The sequence below is a fragment of the Engraulis encrasicolus genome, chromosome 16 (genome assembly GCF_034702125.1).
Source record: "Engraulis encrasicolus isolate BLACKSEA-1 chromosome 16, IST_EnEncr_1.0, whole genome shotgun sequence".
NCBI lineage: Eukaryota > Metazoa > Chordata > Actinopteri > Clupeiformes > Engraulidae > Engraulis > Engraulis encrasicolus.
The window spans coordinates 34,856,298-34,875,188 of NC_085872.1; the positions used below are offsets into that span (position 1 = coordinate 34,856,298).

The 18,891-nt window shown below is 42.9% G+C and overlaps 1 protein-coding gene and 1 long non-coding RNA gene across 2 annotated transcripts; one reads left to right on the forward strand and one right to left on the reverse strand.

The window, feature by feature from the left end:
• Positions 1-449: 449 nt before the first annotated feature.
• On the forward strand, positions 450-14,103 carry LOC134465682 (Y+L amino acid transporter 2). The gene is made up of 10 exons (XM_063219482.1): positions 450-723; positions 1,232-1,767; positions 7,173-7,298; positions 8,875-9,019; positions 9,450-9,573; positions 9,892-9,995; positions 10,188-10,284; positions 11,003-11,152; positions 11,650-11,833; positions 13,022-14,103. The coding sequence occupies exons 2-10, from the start codon at positions 1,254-1,256 to the stop codon at positions 13,114-13,116; spliced, it is 1,539 nt and encodes a 512-aa protein (XP_063075552.1). The 5' UTR covers positions 450-723; positions 1,232-1,253; the 3' UTR covers positions 13,117-14,103.
• Positions 14,104-18,118: 4,015 nt separating this feature from the next.
• Positions 18,119-18,885, reverse strand: LOC134466540 (uncharacterized). The gene is made up of 3 exons (XR_010038328.1): positions 18,596-18,885; positions 18,433-18,486; positions 18,119-18,284 (listed from the first exon to the last, which is right to left on the reverse strand). It is a non-coding gene; the product is annotated as an uncharacterized LOC134466540 (long non-coding RNA).
• Positions 18,886-18,891: the final 6 nt, after the last annotated feature.

An 18,891-nucleotide genomic window follows, 5' to 3' on the forward strand; every position in this document is an offset into this window, starting at 1 on the left:
TTGATGTCGTCATTTTGCCACTGTTCAGCTTAGTCATACCAAACAGTTAAGTGTCATGCTTGAGTAACAATCCTGAAATTACCCCTTTTCTTTCACCGGTCTTGTCTGTGAGTACTGAGCGGTGCCTTAATAGATAGCGGATGGTATGTTTTTCTTCCATTGAGAGAAAACTCAAGCCCGTCAACACTGATGTTGATACTATTGGAAGTCACTCACAAGATCAGTGATAACATTACGCAATATCCTTTATGTGAAGTGATGTGCCCTGCCTGGTGCTGGCACATATGTCACACACTGTCCTGTTCCTGGAATGTTTTGATTTTGCCTTGCCCTGGCTGCACTATCAAGAAGCAGTGAGGGTAGAGGGGGCTTTGGGGGGGGGGTGGTGTTCTGGGGGCCCAGCCAGACACCCTTGAGTGGCACTTTCTCGAAATAGACAGGAGGGGCAATACGAGAGGACGATGCCAGGAGAAAAACAGCCCAGAAACAGACAGCCGCCAGGATTGCAACACCCCTAGGAAGGAAGGCTGGGGGTTAACCACTCTTTCTTGTCCGGGAAGCTGTCCCACACTACACGTTGCCACGACCACCACTACTACCACAACGTGTTCTACCTTCCCAACCAGCCAGCTGCTCCTGGACTTGCGTTGATACGGAGGATATTGCATCACTAAGTTTCCTCAACTCTCTATGAGCAACTTCTGAGACGTAGTGTGAAAAAAGGTAAGTCATGTTCCCTAAAAAAAAACGCTGCATTGTTTTTTGCTCTGTGTTGACCTATGACTCACCAACTAGATTTGTGTCTTTTTAAATAAATACAACCACAACTTGATTTTTAAAGTGTGTCATTGGAAACAAATCGCAAGTACAATCTAGTTGTCCTTTGTGGGATGTTTGACTTTTAAAACCTAACAAGCTATACAGGGCCGGCTCTAGACATAAGTAGAGTGCGCAGAGTGCTTCGGCCCCCAAACCAGTTATGCCTAGGGCCTCCAAAACCTTAGCAGCGGCCCTGGAGCTATAGGTAATTTTAGCCCGTGACAGTCTGTCAACTAGGTCAGGGCACTGTAACTGTAACAATACCACAGCATGCATACAAGTGCATAGGGGGACAGTGGAGGCAGGCAGGCAGGCAGGCAGGCTTCCAAAATAGCCGCATAAAAAGGGGACCGCACTGTTCAAACCTCACCCAGATGCCCCTCAGTCCCCTTTAACGCCAACTACTCCTCAGGTCCCATCTCAACTCTGCAACCATGAAGCAGAAGGTGGTGGATCTGACCCGGACGTGCTGCCCGCCGTCCCCCGCCGAATCCGAGCCGGACCTGAAGGCGGCGGCAGGTGGCGGCACGGAGGAGAAAATGGTCATGAAGCGCGAGATCTCCCTGGGCAACGGCATCTGCCTGATCGTGGGCAACATGATCGGCTCGGGCATCTTCGTGTCCCCCAAGGGCGTGCTGATGTACAGCGCCTCCTACGGGCTGTCGCTGGTCATCTGGGCGCTGGGCGGCATCTTCTCGGTGTTCGGGGCCCTGTGCTACGCCGAGCTGGGAACCACCATCACCAAGTCGGGCGCCAGCTACGCCTACATCCTGGAGGCCTTCGGCGGCTTCCTGGCCTTCATCCGCCTGTGGACCTCCATCCTGCTGGTGGAGCCGGCCAGCCAGGCCATCATCTCGCTCACCTTCGCCAACTACCTGGTGGAGGCGCTCTACCCCACCTGCCAGCCGCCCTACGACGCCGTGCGCCTCATCGCCGCCGCCTGTATCTGTGAGTACAGCAGTAGGCCTACCCAGAGTTGCACTCTATGGGTCTTTCCAGTGGCGGAACAATTGCACATAGGGCCCCAGGGCAAAATACTTATCGGGCCCCCTATATGGCCTGACAAGATCACAATTGGGCCCCCACCACCAATGCAAGAGTGCCCTGGGCCCAGGGGCAAATGCCCTGCTCGCCCTCCCTATAGCTCCGGCCCTGGGTCTTTCTCAAAGCCTAGGCCAGTGTCCTTCCAAGTGTATCAGCCTAATTAGTCACGCCCAGTGATTGGATACCCTTTATTAGTCACACCCAGTGATTGGATATTCTGTAGAGTTCACCAAAAAGTATCCAATCACTGGGCGTGACTAATTAGGCTGATACACTTGGAAGGACACTGGCCTAGGGTTTGAGAAAGACCCTATATGGTAGAAGTAGACAGGGCCGCCTCTAGACATAAGCAGAGTATGCACAGTGCTTAGGGCAACAACCAGTGCTTGGGGCACCAACCACGTGGCCCCCAAAATTGAGGCCTCTAAAATTGAGATTGACTAAAAAACGTCATGAAAACAATATTGAATTATATTACAAAACATGTATTTATTAGATAGTACATTTATTATTATTTAATTTTGACCAGCTATCAATTACAACTAATATCAAGTAATATCATACTACTTGTGTTGCAATTACATCTGTAAGAGTTCTACTACTTTACATGTATGAACTGTTAACATGTTAGTTGAGAGGTGTGGTTAACCTGTGCCTTATACTTTCACAAATATATGGCTTTTAGTGAGATCTATTACTTTCACTTTGTAACACAGATGCCATGAGTTGCCAATACAGTACTTAGTTCCCTATTGCAGTTAACACTGATTGCTGGCTGTTAGGTAGAAGTCCCTGAGTTCAATTCCTCTGCCCTGTTAAAAACATTTAACTGATAGATCTGCTGTTATGTTTCCGTTTACTGCTGCAAGTCAAGGTTTTATTAGACAGAAATGTACAGTAGGTAGCTTTAGAGGCCACAGGCCATGCCATGCTATTCTGTCACTCACCACAGTGCCTGATATGTTTCTCTCTGAGCCATGTTACGTGTAATACTGAGGGCTGTCAAGTCCATCCACTTGTGAATCCTGGGTTTGGAAAGAACAAAACCCTGGCACAAATCTGTTCTGACCGGCTCAGCTGATAAAACTCTAAACTCATTGAACTCAGTGACGGTGGCTCTGGCGAAACTTGTTGGTCGTGGGATTGACACCTCTTCTTAAACAGACAGCCAAGGTTATAGAGAAACAGGTCAAACTCAGAGGGCATTTTATTCTAAGCCATGTTATTCCAAGCCATGTTATTCCAAGTCATGTTATTCAGTTGCCTTTTGCATTGTCCCTGTAAAACTCAACTCAACTCAAGTTTGGTGAGAACTACTCAAAAAGTCATCTATACATTCATCAAGACCTCTCAGATTTTCCTGCAGTAGACTCAGAGTTCATTCCATGGGCTCATGTCATGGTGCCACGGTGACAGTTGTTCTGTATGCCTACTGGCTGTGCATCATCTGTGTAGGTTTGTTTTGGATAGTGGTGGGGACAAATTCTTCAGGATTAATATTTTACATTCTATTTGTTATAAAGTAATGGGGCCGCTTTAGGGCCTCCACACACCGGCTCCGACAAAGTGCAGAGCACTGCTCCGCAAAAGTTCGATTCCATTGTTTTCAATAGAAGGACATCGCGGACACCGCGGACATCGGCTAGCGATTAGAGATGAGTTCTATTTTGACGGAGCCGCCCATTGACTATCCATGCTATGCTCGTACGAAATTGGGTTTGGGGGTCGGTACGGAATTGTGTCGGAAGCAAAAGTGCTCCGCAGTCCTGTCGGAGCCGATGTGCGGAGGCCTTTAAGATAATCTCAGAAATGGTATGGACATGTCCCCACCATCCACCTGACAGACTACGTCCTTGCTGTGCATGCAGGGTGGAAGAGAGGAATATGAGGAAATATGGGGAGCGGAGCGGGTGTGGATATACTGTATGTACGCTGTAGACTGAAGGCTTTTTTTTTGTTTGAAAATGAGGAGAAAACGTGTGACCTATAAAATCCGGCAGGCTGTACTTTTCCTCATCCCCTTTGAGACAGAGTGTGTGGGCGTGAGACTTCCTGGGTTCCCTGGCAACCGAGGCCACTGCCACTGCACGAGGGCGGCGACTAGATTTATTGGGGATGTTTGCATTGCAATGCAGTGGTGGGTGATGCTACTGTAGGGTTGAGAGAGGGAGACACAGAGACGGAGAGACACTTTCTGCTGACTCATTCCCGCGCTGTTTGATGCTGACTCCGCAATATTTTCCCAGCCACTGACCCTTTTGTTCTGGAAGAGGAAGTACTGTGTGTGTGTGTCAGTGTGTGTGTGTGTGTGTGTGTGTGTGTGTGTGTGTGTGTGTGTGTGTGTGTGTGTGTGTGTGTGTGTGTGTGTGTGTGTGTGTGTGTGTGTTAAGAAGACGAGTACTCCAGCGCTCTTGGTACCAGTGCGCTCACCGCTCGGTTGACTGGCACTCAGTGACATGTGTCTGCCTGTCTGCCTGCCAGCCAACCAACTCTGCATCCCCCCACGTCCACCTCATTGGTCTTGCTTGCATGCTTGCTTCTAGTCTGTACCCCCCCCCACCCCACCCCCATCCCCCTTCCAGGATTCTCCTGTCGACAGTGGCTCACTGAAATGGTATTTGGGTGACAGTGTAACGGTGCAACTCCCTTCAACTGTGTAACTCCCTTCATCCCAAGCTTGCACTGACTCAACCCTCTGTAACCATTAACCAATAGGAGTGTTTCTCTCTCCTCTCTAAATGAGCACGAATAATAGCAGCAGTAGCAGCAGCGGGCGTAAAAATAGGCGCAGGTTGCAACAGACCACGGTCCTAGCTTCCAATTCCCACTCAAACACGTCCACTACCACTCCACTGTCCTCCTCCCACCCACCTCTTTCTTTCTGTCTCCTGTACTGTACACATGCACACACTCCCATTCTGTCATTGAGTTTGGACAAGGGGGAGGAGGGGCGGGCAGGGAAGGAAAGTCATGCAGACACATGACTTGTTCTCGAATCGGAGAGGTGGGCTCCAGGGAAGCTGACAAGGGGGACAATCGGGTCATTTGGCCGAGGCCCAGGGAATGAGGACCCAATTCTGGGCCCTCTCTCTCCCCCTTGGCCTGGGACAACTGACCCCTCTATCCTTCTGCCAGAATTGGGTCCTCATTACATTATATGTACAGTAACTATTGGGTGGGTTTGGGGTGGTGGGTGTCTTTCAGAAGACTTAGTCCCGGGCCCGGGCAATGCTGGCTACAGCGGCCCTGGTATAGGCTCAGTTGGCCCCGATAAACCCCCTAAAGACACGCTCCTCTATTTACCCAGATAGCTGCTGCCGCTGCTACTGGCAGCCTATCGTGTTTTTGTGCAGTCTGTTTGTGCAGTAACAGTAGCAGATTAGAACAAGCTGTACTACACCACTGGCATGGTCTGGTTGGCATGCTGCGGAAAGCCCAGATGGCAAACGGTGGTCTGTTTTCATGTCAACGACGTGACGCCACTTTTTTGTGTTCCTTTGATTTTTTATAGTAGAAAAGAGCTGAGATTTGACAAAAATCTCACAATTGCTAAGAAATATTGTGTTTTTGAAGACCAAGTTCAATTTAGTGTACTTTTATGAATTCTGAGAGAGTACTGAAAGCATAATGGTGGAACTGTCAATGTGATATCATGATAAAGACTTTGAACCAAGTAATTCAACATGCCCTAAAGAGGAGAAATTTCCAAGAAAACAGAAGAAGAACAAGTTTAGCATAATCCTGCATTTGTATGGTTTAGCATTAATAAAAAGACACAAACATGTTTTTTATAAATATTATTTCTCACTTGGGGAATTGTGTCTGTCAAATCAACTTCTAAATTTTTAATGTGGTACAGCACACCTTAGAGAATCTCTTTTGTTTATTTGCATAGTAAGACCATGTGGCAGAAAAATACTTTATACATTAGGACCTCCTCATCAATGTAGGTGCTACATGACAAGCTAAATAATTGTTCTCTAAATCCAGACAATTTTATATTATTAAAGTATGGTCTGGTGTGTTTGTGTTGCATGTAATAACGTTACAAAACCCTATAAAATGAACAATTAATGTTAAAGTTTTCATTAAAAAAACATTCAAACTTTGATCGGTGTCCATCAGAATGCAAGTGTGAATGAAACGTTTTTCATGTTAGATGATGCCATTTGACATTTCCAGGGTCAACTACATATTCATATTGTAAAATGATGTTTAAAAGCAATTTGACATTGCGCAAAACACAAAATATAGGAAATGTATATTTTAGCAAACCTGACAGAAGCATTTAGAATAATGTATTGAAACATTTTATATGGAAGTGGAGACTAGATAGTGGCTTTGATTTAGCGTAGGAGGTTCTAATACATGGTTTCATCAGAAAGCAATGTCTGGGGTAGTATCTGGGAGTTCTCATTTCTTTACATTCCATTTTAAGATAAGTGGCGCTTTTCACTAGAAATGACTACCACTTGGGTAAATAAGTGTGTGTGTGTGTGTGTGTGTGTGTGTGTGTGTGTGTGTGTGTGTGTGTGTGTGTGTGTGTGTGTGTGTGTGTGTGTGTGTGTGTGTGTGTGTGTGTGTGTGTGTGTGTGTGTGTCCTAAAAAACACAGACCCTGAAACAGGCCCTCAGTTGTTCTCAGCCTCACAGTAAGTCCAGGCTGTATGTTCCCAAGATTGCCATTCTAAATAATCAGATTTCATCAAGACGTTCCCGCCAACTTATGTTTCACATTTGGAGGGGACCTTCTGTTCCAAGATCCAAGAGCCCTGTGTTCCTTAGCTCAAGTCAGCACACAATGACTACTCAATAAATAAAATGTGTTTTAGGGCTCTCAGCCAAGGGACCCTTTAAATACTCATGTCAAGTTGTGAATATCTTGATAATCCCCAAAAGAGGATTGGGAGTTATTTTAATACTCAGCCTTCAACCTGTCCTACACAAACAGGCCATACCACCCATCAAGTCGCATGTGCTTTTCGAAAGAAAAAAAGCTTTACAGCACACTTGACACTTGTTCATTTGTTAGTAGAGCGAAAAATGTTACGCTTCTATAGCATCATCAGCTTTGTTAAGGAATTTGTATGTTTTTGTTTTGTTTTTGTTCTGTTAGTGGTAGTTAAAGCTTGAGAAGGATGTACTAGTCACATAGAGTAGGTGTGATGTACATACATTTATGATGATATTTAGTGTCCCAAATTATATTTAATTATTATTTATATTATTTATATACAGTCTGTGCTTTGGGATTTGGCCTCTCAGAAACATTTGATGTTAATGATTTGATGTTTGTGTGTGCTCTTTCAGGCTTGCTGATCTTCATCAACTGTGCGTATGTGAAGTGGGGGACGCTGGTCCAGGATCTCTTCACCTACACCAAGCTCGCCGCCCTCATCCTTATCATCACCATCGGCATCATGAAGATCATGGCAGGTAGGGACCAAGCCATGGGTATCATGTTTGGACTAGTAATACAGGGTATACATGGCACTGCCCGGTGGGCCAACAGCGCTCAGGGGCCAATGCTGTTGACTTTTTTTTTTTACATACTGGCCTGGAATTTGGAGGGAAGCATGCAAAAATGCCCAGGCTCAGTTCAGTCCTGATTGATATTGACCATTCATTGGGTAAATTGGTATCGATTGGCACCACTTGAGCCGTGGGCCTGGTTCCTCAGATTACTCGTTTCACATTTGTCTGTTTTTCCTTTATGTCCATATCATTTGATATCATTTGAAATGGCAGGAACGTAGTCGGGAGCTGTCTCTGTCACCACACAGCTGTGAGACGAGTCAGGAAGTGGCTGTCAGTATGACTGCGATAAAGCCGCCAGCGCATTATTTCCTGTCTGTGCAATTCTGAAGCAGGAAGCACATTTCGTAGGGGAAGTTTAGAATTTGGGGCGAATGGGATTTACACTTCTGCTTATAATTGTGAGGAAATGGAGAGTAAAACTGACACACCTCCACTGAACCTTGTCAAGGCAGGACACCCCCCCTTATCAGTGACTCTCCCAGTCTTGCAACATCTCTCTCTCTCTCTCTCTCTCTCTCTCTCTCTCTCTCTCTCTCTCTCTCTCTCTCTCTCTCTCTCTCTCTCTCTCTCTCTCTCTCTCTCTCTCTCTCTCTCTCTCTCTCATTGAAAATTAATGGGATGTTATGTCTGGTTAGTTAGAATATCAAAAACACCAAAGCACCAAAACGTGGTATGGTAATCTATGGGGAATTATCAAGAGGGAAATGTGGGTCACCAGATCTACAGACAAAAAAAGCTGAAAGCAAAGCATCAAGGATATTTGGGCTTCCATAACTCCCATGCAAACAGACTGAAAAACAGTTTCTATGCAGCGGCCATCACAGAACTGAATTTTGCATCAAAAGCATAGTTTTTATATACATACCATTCTTTTTATTCCATTTTTATTTTTATTTTTATTTATTTTTTATTTTTCATTTATTTTTGCTTCAACAAGGAGGAGTGCACAATTTCGTTGTGCTTGTCACAATGACAAATAAAAGATATTGTATATTGTATATGCAATGCCCTGCCATTGACTTCAATGTTACACGCATCATGGCAGCAGTGATTAAGTAAAAGGCATTTCTAACCAAATAGTAAACATTGACATGTTATTTAGAAAGTACAGAATTTCAACTGATTTGATGTGATGCCAATTTCTGTCTTTTTTCTGAAGAAAGTCGTGAATTTTGTGAGATACCTAATTCTTGTTTTTTGGAGCTGGAAGCCCAAAATATATAAGAGTAAACAAATAAATTATTGGAATAGTTTGCAATGTGGGTCATGAATCTATAATCTATGAAAGTTTAACATTATTGATGGAATTATGGAAATAAATCAACTTTTTCACGATATTCTAATTTTATGGCCTGCACCTGTAGGTCGTCAATAATATGTACGTATCTACAGCACGACAAGTAAGCTGTATGATACCAAAAGTACGCCTGAATAAAGTTGAGTCTGTTTTCACCCCACACAAATTCCTTGACAGGAGAGACCCAGAACCTTGAGAACCCGTTTGAGGGCTCGGCGCTGGACTCTGGCAGCATCTCCCTGGCCCTCTACTCCGCCCTCTTCTCCTACTCCGGCTGGGACACACTCAACTTTGTCACAGAGGAGATCAAGAACCCAGAGAGGTGTGGTTCACATTACATTACATTACATTACATTACATTACATGACATTACATTACATTGCATTTGGCAGACGTTTTTTAACCCAAGTGACTTACAATCAAGGACATAATCATAGCCAACATCACTAGCAGATACAAAGTGCACAGTGCTCCACCACACCTCACCACAACACATCGCTGCTGCCAAGGCATTAGCAGCTCTTAGCCACTTAATGGCTGTATCACAAGTTTTCAAAATCCACACACTGATTTACTTGCCTAATTATGAAGGTTTTTTTTATGATGTGACAGGATATGACTTCAATTCTGATAACTATTCAGTTTTAAGTAACAATACTTCTGGGGTTTGACAGCACAAACTCTTCCAAAGGAAAAAGCATAGTGTTACATAGGTCCAGTTGATGCTCATAGAGTCTCTCTTGTGGTCCTAGGAACTTGCCTCTGGCTATCGCGATATCCATGCCCATCGTGACTGTGATCTACCTGCTGACCAACGTGGCCTATTACGTGGTGCTGGATATGCCCTCTCTACTGGCCAGTGACGCAGTTGCCGTGGTGAGTATCCAGATATGCAGAACAGAGTTATATACGTACAGTAGAAGTAGAAGTACTCTTCAAGATGGAATAACAATACTAGTAGCATGATATTACAAAGTTGATTGAAACCATGTGATTGGCCTATCATACCACTAGTGGTGTAATGACATCTGTAGAAGTACTTCTACTTTATTCAACTCTGATGCAGGCCACATGAAGTTATATACCTTACTGGAACAAAGATGGCATTTGAGTTTACTACCATAACCTACGGTCTATTGACAGTATGAGCTTTATCCTTCATCACCAAATTCAGTATATTGTAACTGTTTCCAGACCTTCGGGAATCAAGTCCTGGGCCCCTTTAACTGGATCATCCCCATCTCCGTGGCGATGTCCTGCTACGGTGGCCTGAATGCCTCCATCATCGCAGCCTCCAGGTGATAAGCTTTTACCAAATTACCAATTATGTGTGGGTTACATGTGTAAGGTTTAAATTTATTCCATGTTGTAAATTGCACTAAAGTGCTTCTATTACTATGTCACTGACTGTTCAAGTTTGATTTCCTGATGAGTGTTCTCCCCCAGGGGTGAATGTTTGTCCTCATACTTGTCTTCCTGTATTCTGGCAGGCTATTCTTTGTTGGGGCGAGAGAGGGACACCTCCCAGACAGCCTGAGCCTGATCCATGCTGACCGCTACACACCCATACCTGCCCTGATCTTCAATGTAAGAATAGATTAGATTAGATTAGATTATTTTAGATTAGATTACATTTTATCGTCTGTTACACATGAAATAGAAAATTGTCCCAAAAATGTTTTTAATGAACCCCTAATATCTGCTGTATATGGGTCAATGATGGATTTGCTGGGTTAGCTAGGGCAATGACCATAAATTAATTAGTCATTTGTAATTAATGCACAAGCAATGAATATGCTTCTGAGATAATCCACTAGACACAACAAGAAATCAATTCCATAAAATAGTGACATTAGCTGTGGGTGTGCTACTACTAAACCCAAACGTCATCAAACTAAAACTATTGTGTTTACTATTGAACATAATTTATCTGAAAATGCTATCTTGTGCTTTATAAATCTCTTGCGTATTTGATGCATGACCTTAAGTAGGTTGACAAGATGTGTTTGCTCCTACACATGAACACAAGACAGATCACGTGACATTAAGTCTCCGGTAGTATCTGTGCCATCATATAAATGCCCTTCTACATAAACAAAAAGAACCCATTCAGCTCTGTTCAATGAGACCAGGACAACACTATTAGCCCACTGTTTCCTTGAGTGCCCCACGGCATAAACCATTGTCTGTGTGTGTGTGTGTGTGTGTATGTGTGCGTGCGTGCGTGCGTGCGTGTGTGCGTGTGTGTGTGTGTGTGTGTGTGTGTGTGCGCGTGCGTGCGTGCGTGCGTGTGGGCTGTTTGCAGGGGGTGATGGGACTGATCTTCCTGTGTGTGGAAGACGTGTTCCAGCTGATCAACTACTTCAGCTTCAGCTACTGGCTGTACGTGGGCCTGTCTGTGGTGGGCCTCATCTATCTACGCATCACCCAGCCCGACAGACACCGACCGGTGAAGGTGAGCAGTGAAGGAGAGAGGTGATCGGTTGTCCCTTCCGCAGATACAGTGATCCGTTATTTACAGATGTGAACAAGTACTTGTTCACATCTGTCAATAACGGATCACTGTATCTAAGTTGTTCACGCTATACAGTCATGGGTTACACTGAGAGTAGAGAGTGGTATACAAGCAGGTGTGATCACCTACAGTATAAGGTGTTGGAACCAAGAGTGCCCTGTGAGGAATGTGTAAACTTCCATGACCTCCTTGAAATATACACTGACGATTACCTCAGATAATGATGAATTGTGTTTGCATTACATGTAATAGTCTGCATTCAATTGTGTTGCCGCGACCAGATTGGTGAACATATAATGAGGGAAAATGTATGGGATGGGACATAACTCATGTTGATAAATAGTAAAAATGATATAGTTGATAAAATATATTATGTATTTGAAATATAAATGTATTTGATACAAAAATTGATTTATAAGTGTTGTTGGTCTCCACAGCTCACCCTGCTGTTCCCCTTCATCTACTGCCTGTGCAGCCTGTTCCTGGTGATCGTCCCTCTCTACGGCGACACCATCAACTCCCTCATCGGCATAGGCATCGCCCTGTCTGGCGTACCTGTGTACTACCTGTGCATCTACCTGCCTGAGGACAGGAGACCCAAATTCCTCAGCCGCCTCAATGGTAACCAGCCCCTTGGTCTTAGCCCCTTGGTCTTAGCATCTGGTCTTAGCTAGGGTCGTTTTGCATGGGTCAGGAGAGATTTAGAACTTCAAACGAACAGAAATGTAAACCACATACAGGTACATGTTTTTTTGGTCTATGTGAGAAGCAGAAAAGGATTGAGAACATAAAACAGTAAGATACAGTTAGAAAGAAATATAGTTTTTTCCCCCAATACTTAAAAAGTTTGATATTGTAACTAATGTGCAGAATGCCGGAATTGGTGAAAGTGTGTCAGTTTTCAAACGTTCTGGAAAGTGTGCAGTGCTGGAAAGGGAGTGTGTGATAGTGCAGTTTTCAGAGCTGAGAAGGAAGTGTGTGTTTGTGCAGTTTTGTCACGTCATCTGATGATTCAGTCTGAGAAGTGATGATAAAGACAAAAATATTAGGATTACACAAGTGAAAAAACATACAAATCCACCTCAGAAATGCAAAGTCATTCAACACAGTAATATACCGCCCACTCTGGGTTGGTTTTTGGGTTTACTTGAGGTCATTACTCTTTTAAATGCTTCATTCATGCCGAAGCTGAGAAATACCAGGCTTTAGGCCAGGGTGGTCAACGTGAACCGCGCCAAATGTGTGAAGAGAAGGGAGGTGTGAGACGTGACAGACTGGACCTCTAGTAGGCCTTTCCAAGGGCGTACTTAGGGCTGTGCTGGTAATCTGACGTACAGGGCATTTTCCCGGTGGTTCCCCAAGAGGCCGGCCTACAATTTAGACGGGGCGGCCCATCAGTGCAGCCTTGATAAACAGTGGACTGAGCTCATCATATTTATAGTACGCGGGTGGGGGTGAGGGGCTGGTCTATGCCAAAAATGCCCGGGCCAGTTTGTGGTCCCAGCCCAGCCCTGCCCAGCCCTGGACGTACAACACTATTACACCCTGTTCCCGGCAGCTTAGTCAGTTACATGGAACGCAGGCCCACTGATGTATCACATTTAACCACGAGTTAATTTTCTTTCATGCTGCTCATCGCACTGGCTTCCATTCGATTACATTTCTCACTGGCCTTATGGAGTAGACACCTAGACCGCTTTAGTATTTAATTTGACTGTTAATATTAGATCTGTGATTGATTTCAGCTTCATATTAAAACTGAAACGTGCCACATCTCACTCTCTCTCCCGCTTCTGTCCATCTTGGCAGCTGCCGCCACCAAGTTCACCCAGATTCTGTGCTACTGCTGCCTGACGGAGCTTGACATGGAGCCGGATACGCAGGCGAGTGGGAAGAGCGAATGAGCTCCGTCCAGAGAAGGACCCCCATCTCCCCATTTCCTCCATCACCTCTGCTGAGAACACATGCCTGGAGCATGCTGTGGCCAGCCGAGTGCAGGCCCCTCAAAAAGGCAAAACACTTGACAATGAGGATATGGGTGGGTGTTCACATGGATTGACCCTGCACAGGCAGTGACATGACGGGGATGAACAGTTACAAACATCAGGTGTCAACAACAATCAACTCCCATGTGTAATTCTGTCTTCAGGTGCAGGCAAAGACAACTCAAACATCCACAGCAGGACTAAAGAGACAAAAACAGTGTTAGAGCCTTTTAGCTAAATGTGAGGAAAATGTGCCACATTCACTACGTTTACATGACGGTTTTAATTCCGAATTAATAATTCCGAATTAAACAGTTTTGTAGAATTTACTTTGATCTTACATTTAATTCCGAATTAAGAAGTGTTTGTATGACGTTTTCAAAGTGGAATTAAACTTTATTCAGAATTAAAATGAGTTCATTCAGTAATATCTCATGTAAACGTAGCAATTGACTTGAAACTGTATAAGGTCGTTCTTAAATGCTTTCTGTACGTAAATGTATAGGCTATGTGCTTGAGTGTAGACTGATTATAGAGAGTTGCACAAATGTAGATTTTGTATAGTATAAATAGATTAAGTGTGTAACCACCATATTTTACAGAATATGACTAGCATAAAGAGTATCAGACAACTTTGTGAAGTGAGCAGAAACCAGATTCTTTCCTTCTTACTGCACAAGAAAAACAAATGTTTGGGGAACGTTGTTGTCCGGTTGTTAACTTCTATGGTATAGACATGCCTCCCATTCAGTGCCATGGTTTTACAGCCCTGAATGTATTCTTTTCCTTAAAGGAAAGACTGTCAGTTGTACCTTTTTAAATGATTTGTACTTTTTTAAATCTACAACATATCTTACATACTGCACTTTAATGAGTGGGTTTTGCTCTTGTTGTGGGTAGTTTATGCTAACTAAATTCAGAATGCACACAATGTGTTGCAATTCTTGGGGGGGGGGTGACAATAGTCGGTTAGTGACAATAAAACGGTTGAGAAATGGCTGAACATCTTTTCATGTATTTAAAATAACTAAAACTTATGCCTCTTTTCCACTGCCGGTTTTCTGATAGGCCTACAGCTCGACAAATCGTGACTCGGGTGCCACTTTTCAAATAGGCAGAACACACCTCAGTGGTAACGCAAAAAGTGACGGCCGAGTCACGCTGTGTCGAGCTGTAGGCCTACCAGAAAACCGGCTGTGGAAAAGAGGCAAAAGTGAATTAGGATGTCTGGAGTGATGGAGGTATTAACTGCAAGCCAAGAACAGATAGCCAACAGCACTGCTGCTTGTACTTTTGCATTTGTTGTAAGGATTTTGTGTCGTTAGTTACAATACATTTTGTGTCGTTACAATACTCAATTTTGGTTGTATTCTCATTGAAATGTAGAAATAACTCGATAATAACCATATCAAAACACACAAGTCACATTAAAACAACTAAAACAGTGGGTGGCCTCGACAGCCAAGCATTGTATTTGTACTGTATGTCTTCTACATTTATTTCGAATTAATAAATAATTTTCTATTTTTAAAATGATACTTACTGATACTTAAATGTTATATCTTTGCTCTTCCAGTCAGAATAAAGAGGTCATTGGTTCATGTCAGGCTACATGTATGCGTGTCAGACACCTCTTGGTGACTTTGCCATATGCTCTGGGCCCAAAATAGCTTCCTGGACAAAAAAAAACGGTCTCCAGTATCGCACTACATACGTCTAGGAGACAATTGTCTTCGCCAGGTCTGGGCATGCAATAGCCACGTGTTCTGAGCCTCTGACACATGTACCGACCATGTGTTGGATGAAAATATCTGTCCTCTGCAACCCCATCCAAATACAGCCCCTTGAATGGGCTGTACCCTCTGCAATGTACCCTCCTGCCTTTATTATCACCCCCACCTCACTGTCCCCCCCTGCATTCACACAGACTGAAATGTAGTTTAACATCAAAATCTACCTTTCCTCAATGGCCTTGTGTGGTAGTCATCTAAGCCCCTGTACTGTTTAATTTTACTTTTAGTAGTTTATCCATGATTCATTTAAACTTCATATTGAAGTTGTTAAAATGCTCTACGTCTCTCTCTCTCTCTGAGATGCTCTTAAAATATCACAAAAATCTCCTGTAAAATATATAACTTAATTGTAGTATTATAGTTATTGTAGTGTCACCCATTACATTGCCAGTTTACAATTTTAAATTCAGCAGGTCTGTATACAGTGGTGCTCATATGTTTACATACCCCAGCAGAATATACGCTTTCTTGGCGATTTCTCTCAAAATATGAAGGATTACACAAAACCTTTTTTTCACTCATTGCTAGTGCCTGGCTTAAGATATTTATTAGCAGTATTCTGTGTTTACTCTTTCAAAAACATGATCACAACCCAAACTACCCAAATGACCCTGTTCAAAAGTTTACATACCCTAGTTTCTGATGCTGAATATGGCCCTGTTTAACATCAGGGACCGCTCTAAATTGTTTGTGGTAGTTGTGGATAAGGCTTGATGACAAAACAGCACATTCTTCCTGGCAGAATGGTTGTTTCCTATAATACCTTTGGGTGTCTTGCTGGGACCTCACATTTGAGGTTTCCCCTGAGTGGCTCAATGATGTTGAGATCAGGAAAGTGAGATGGTCGCTCAAAAACCTTCATTTTATTCTTTCTGAAGCGAATGACGGGTTGATTTGGCTTTCTGTGTCGAAATATTGTGATGTTGGCATGTCCAAACAATGGCCCATGTGGAGATTCAAGGCTGATGAGTGTCAAGTTTCCTCCAGTATTTTTCACGGGGCAATGTATTCATCATTCTGTGAGTATGGACCAAAAGTGTAGTGCATTTGTAACTCAAATGTCCCCATGACATCAGTGGTCCATAACCATGTTTCACAGAAGGGATGGTGTAACTTTCATCATAGGCTCCGTTGACTGTTCTCCAAATGGTACTGTTAATAGTGGCTGAAAAAGTTCCATATTGATCTAATTTTTCCAAATTACTTTGTCACATGCATTCTGATGCTTCTCACTATGCTATTTGGTGTATCATATGCAAAATAACATGTTTGCATTTTTGTAGTAATGGCTTTCTCCTGGCAACTCCCAACAGCCCATCTTTCCTCCAGTGCCTCTTTCCTGTACAGTTTAAAACATTTTTTTCATGTTGTCCTACCTTTCACCTGAAGTTATTTTTTGGTTGTTCTATGCCTCCTGAACAATTTCCCTTGCAATGATCATTCCAATGCAATGAGTCCCTTGCCCATTGGCTTGATTCCAACCAAACCCCTCATATTGCATTTCTGAATTGAAATTCCAACAGTGCCAACATGACAATATTTCGACACAGAAAGCCAAATCAACCCATCATTAGCTTCAGAAAGAATAAAATGAAGGTTTTTGAGCGACCATCTCACTTTCCTGATCTCAACATAATTGAGCCACTCAGGGGAAACCTCAAATGTGAGGTTCCAGCAAGACACCCAAAGGTATTATAGGAAACAACCATTCTGCCAGGAAGAATGTGCTGTTTTGTCATCTGAGAACATTAAGAGCCTTATCCACAACTACCACAAACAATTTAGAGCGGTCCTTGATGTTAAGCAGGGCCATATTCAGCATCAAAAACTAGGGTATGTAAACTTTTGAACAGGGTCATCTGGGTAGTTTGGGTTGTGATCATGCTTTTGAAAGAGTAAACACAGAATATTGCTAATAAATATCTTAAGCCAGTCACTAGCAATGAGTGAAAAAAAAGGTTTTGTGTAATCCGTCATATTTCGTGAGAAATCGCAAAGAAAGCGTATATTCTGCTGGGGTATGTAAACATATGAGCACCACTGTATACGATTACAGCACTGCATTTCATGCTACCTATCTTTAAATAGGTCAGCTACCAAGAACCGAGGTGCCCTCAGTTTGAAATGGTATGGCTAGGTTGACTCAGTGAACAAGTTCCTTGTGTGACGAGAGAAGTTCCATTTCACAGTGATTCAGCAGAGATCTTGCTCAGACTTCCATGAATGCACACAGCACATTATGATACAAATATTTATTTATTAGATTTGTTTAACTTAATTAATTACTTAATTAAAATAGAAACACACAACGCATAAATTCATAACTGTGTAATTGTGGTACACGATGTGTACACAACACTATAATTTCATGGTTTGAATGTTAATAATTAAACAATTTTAGAAAAAAAAAGAACATGAGGGTTTTTTTTTTTTTTTTACATTCTTCAACTTTCAACATTCGGCCTACATTTTTACCCCCCACTGAGAATATCCAGTCAAGTGTGGTGTTATTGGAAAACATGTTCAATGATCAAACCAGTTTCACCAGGGATATCGTGTAACACCTGCTGCGAAATAGATATTATTTCAAAGACAAGACTGTTGTTAGGCCTATTAAATGTATGGCTTTATGAATAAGACAGTGCATGCTTTGAGATGGCAGAGTAACTACTGTTCGAGACAGAGAGTAGAGGGCAGAGAAGCTCCTGTTGTTGAACTGCCTGACTTTAAGCAGTGGGGCTGGTGATCTGCTGTTCTGTTTGTGGAGGACAGACCAGATTTAAAGGGTCAACAACAATGTATAGTGCAGTAGAGTACATTTGTCCTCATCTTATCCAAACATTAACCACAAGATAAAGACCTTTTTATGGTATACTACTCATCAATTCATGAGGACACTAAATGCGCTTAATGGTCCTCAGTGACACTTGGACATCTTCACCTAGTGAGGACAGCAGCAGACGTGCAATCTGAAAATACAAAATATTTAAAATCATAAAATTCTGTAGTTGTGGCTGATATTCGTCTTGGAACGTACAGTTTATCTACTTAAGTTCTCTGGTACAATTTCCTCAAGCAATAAAAACACATTTGCCATTGTAGAATACACAGCAAATGTATCATTGAAACTAGTGCCTTGGGGCATATTATTAAGTATTTATGTCCAAAAGTGGGTACAATTTAGCAGGGCTCCAGCTGTTAATCTTACCTCATCTAAAGTGGCTTGTGCAGTAGATTCATTCATGTCTTCTAGGGATTCCACAACAATTCTCAACGTTACAATTGTTGGGCTACCTGATGTGGATGTCAGAACAGTTCATATGAACATATGAGTAACCCGTTTCTGTGCAGAACAATTAACATTACTAGATTATTAGAAAGCTACCATTATATAGAACAGTATTAGAACTCTATACATAATTCCAGGGTTCATTTAATTTACCTGTTTCTGTAGGAGGCATCGCAGTGAAGGCAACAACGCCGTTGTCTGGTCGAGCTAAGAAATTTCCATTTATATTAACTTCCCGTCACAGATCCTCAATATTTGCATTAGTAAATATATTTAAATATAAAAAAAGATATTGATAATAATTATGTTGGCTTACCTGCTGGTCCAATACCTGTACAGTGACTGGAGAGTCCAATCAATACTATTAGGCGAATCATCTTTACCTGAAGCATAGCACTGCACTTGGATAACAGGAGTGAGATTGAGTGAAATTGCTCTGTGCTCTGAGAGGAAGTACCCTGGGCTTTCAGCGTCACGGTTAACACCTTTTTGTAACCCTAGACAACAGGATTAGACAATGAGGCTAAAACACCTCTTTGTACAACAATGCCACCTTCAAACCTACTTACTGTATGATATTTTGATTGCGTATTTATAGTTTAAGAGCTGTCA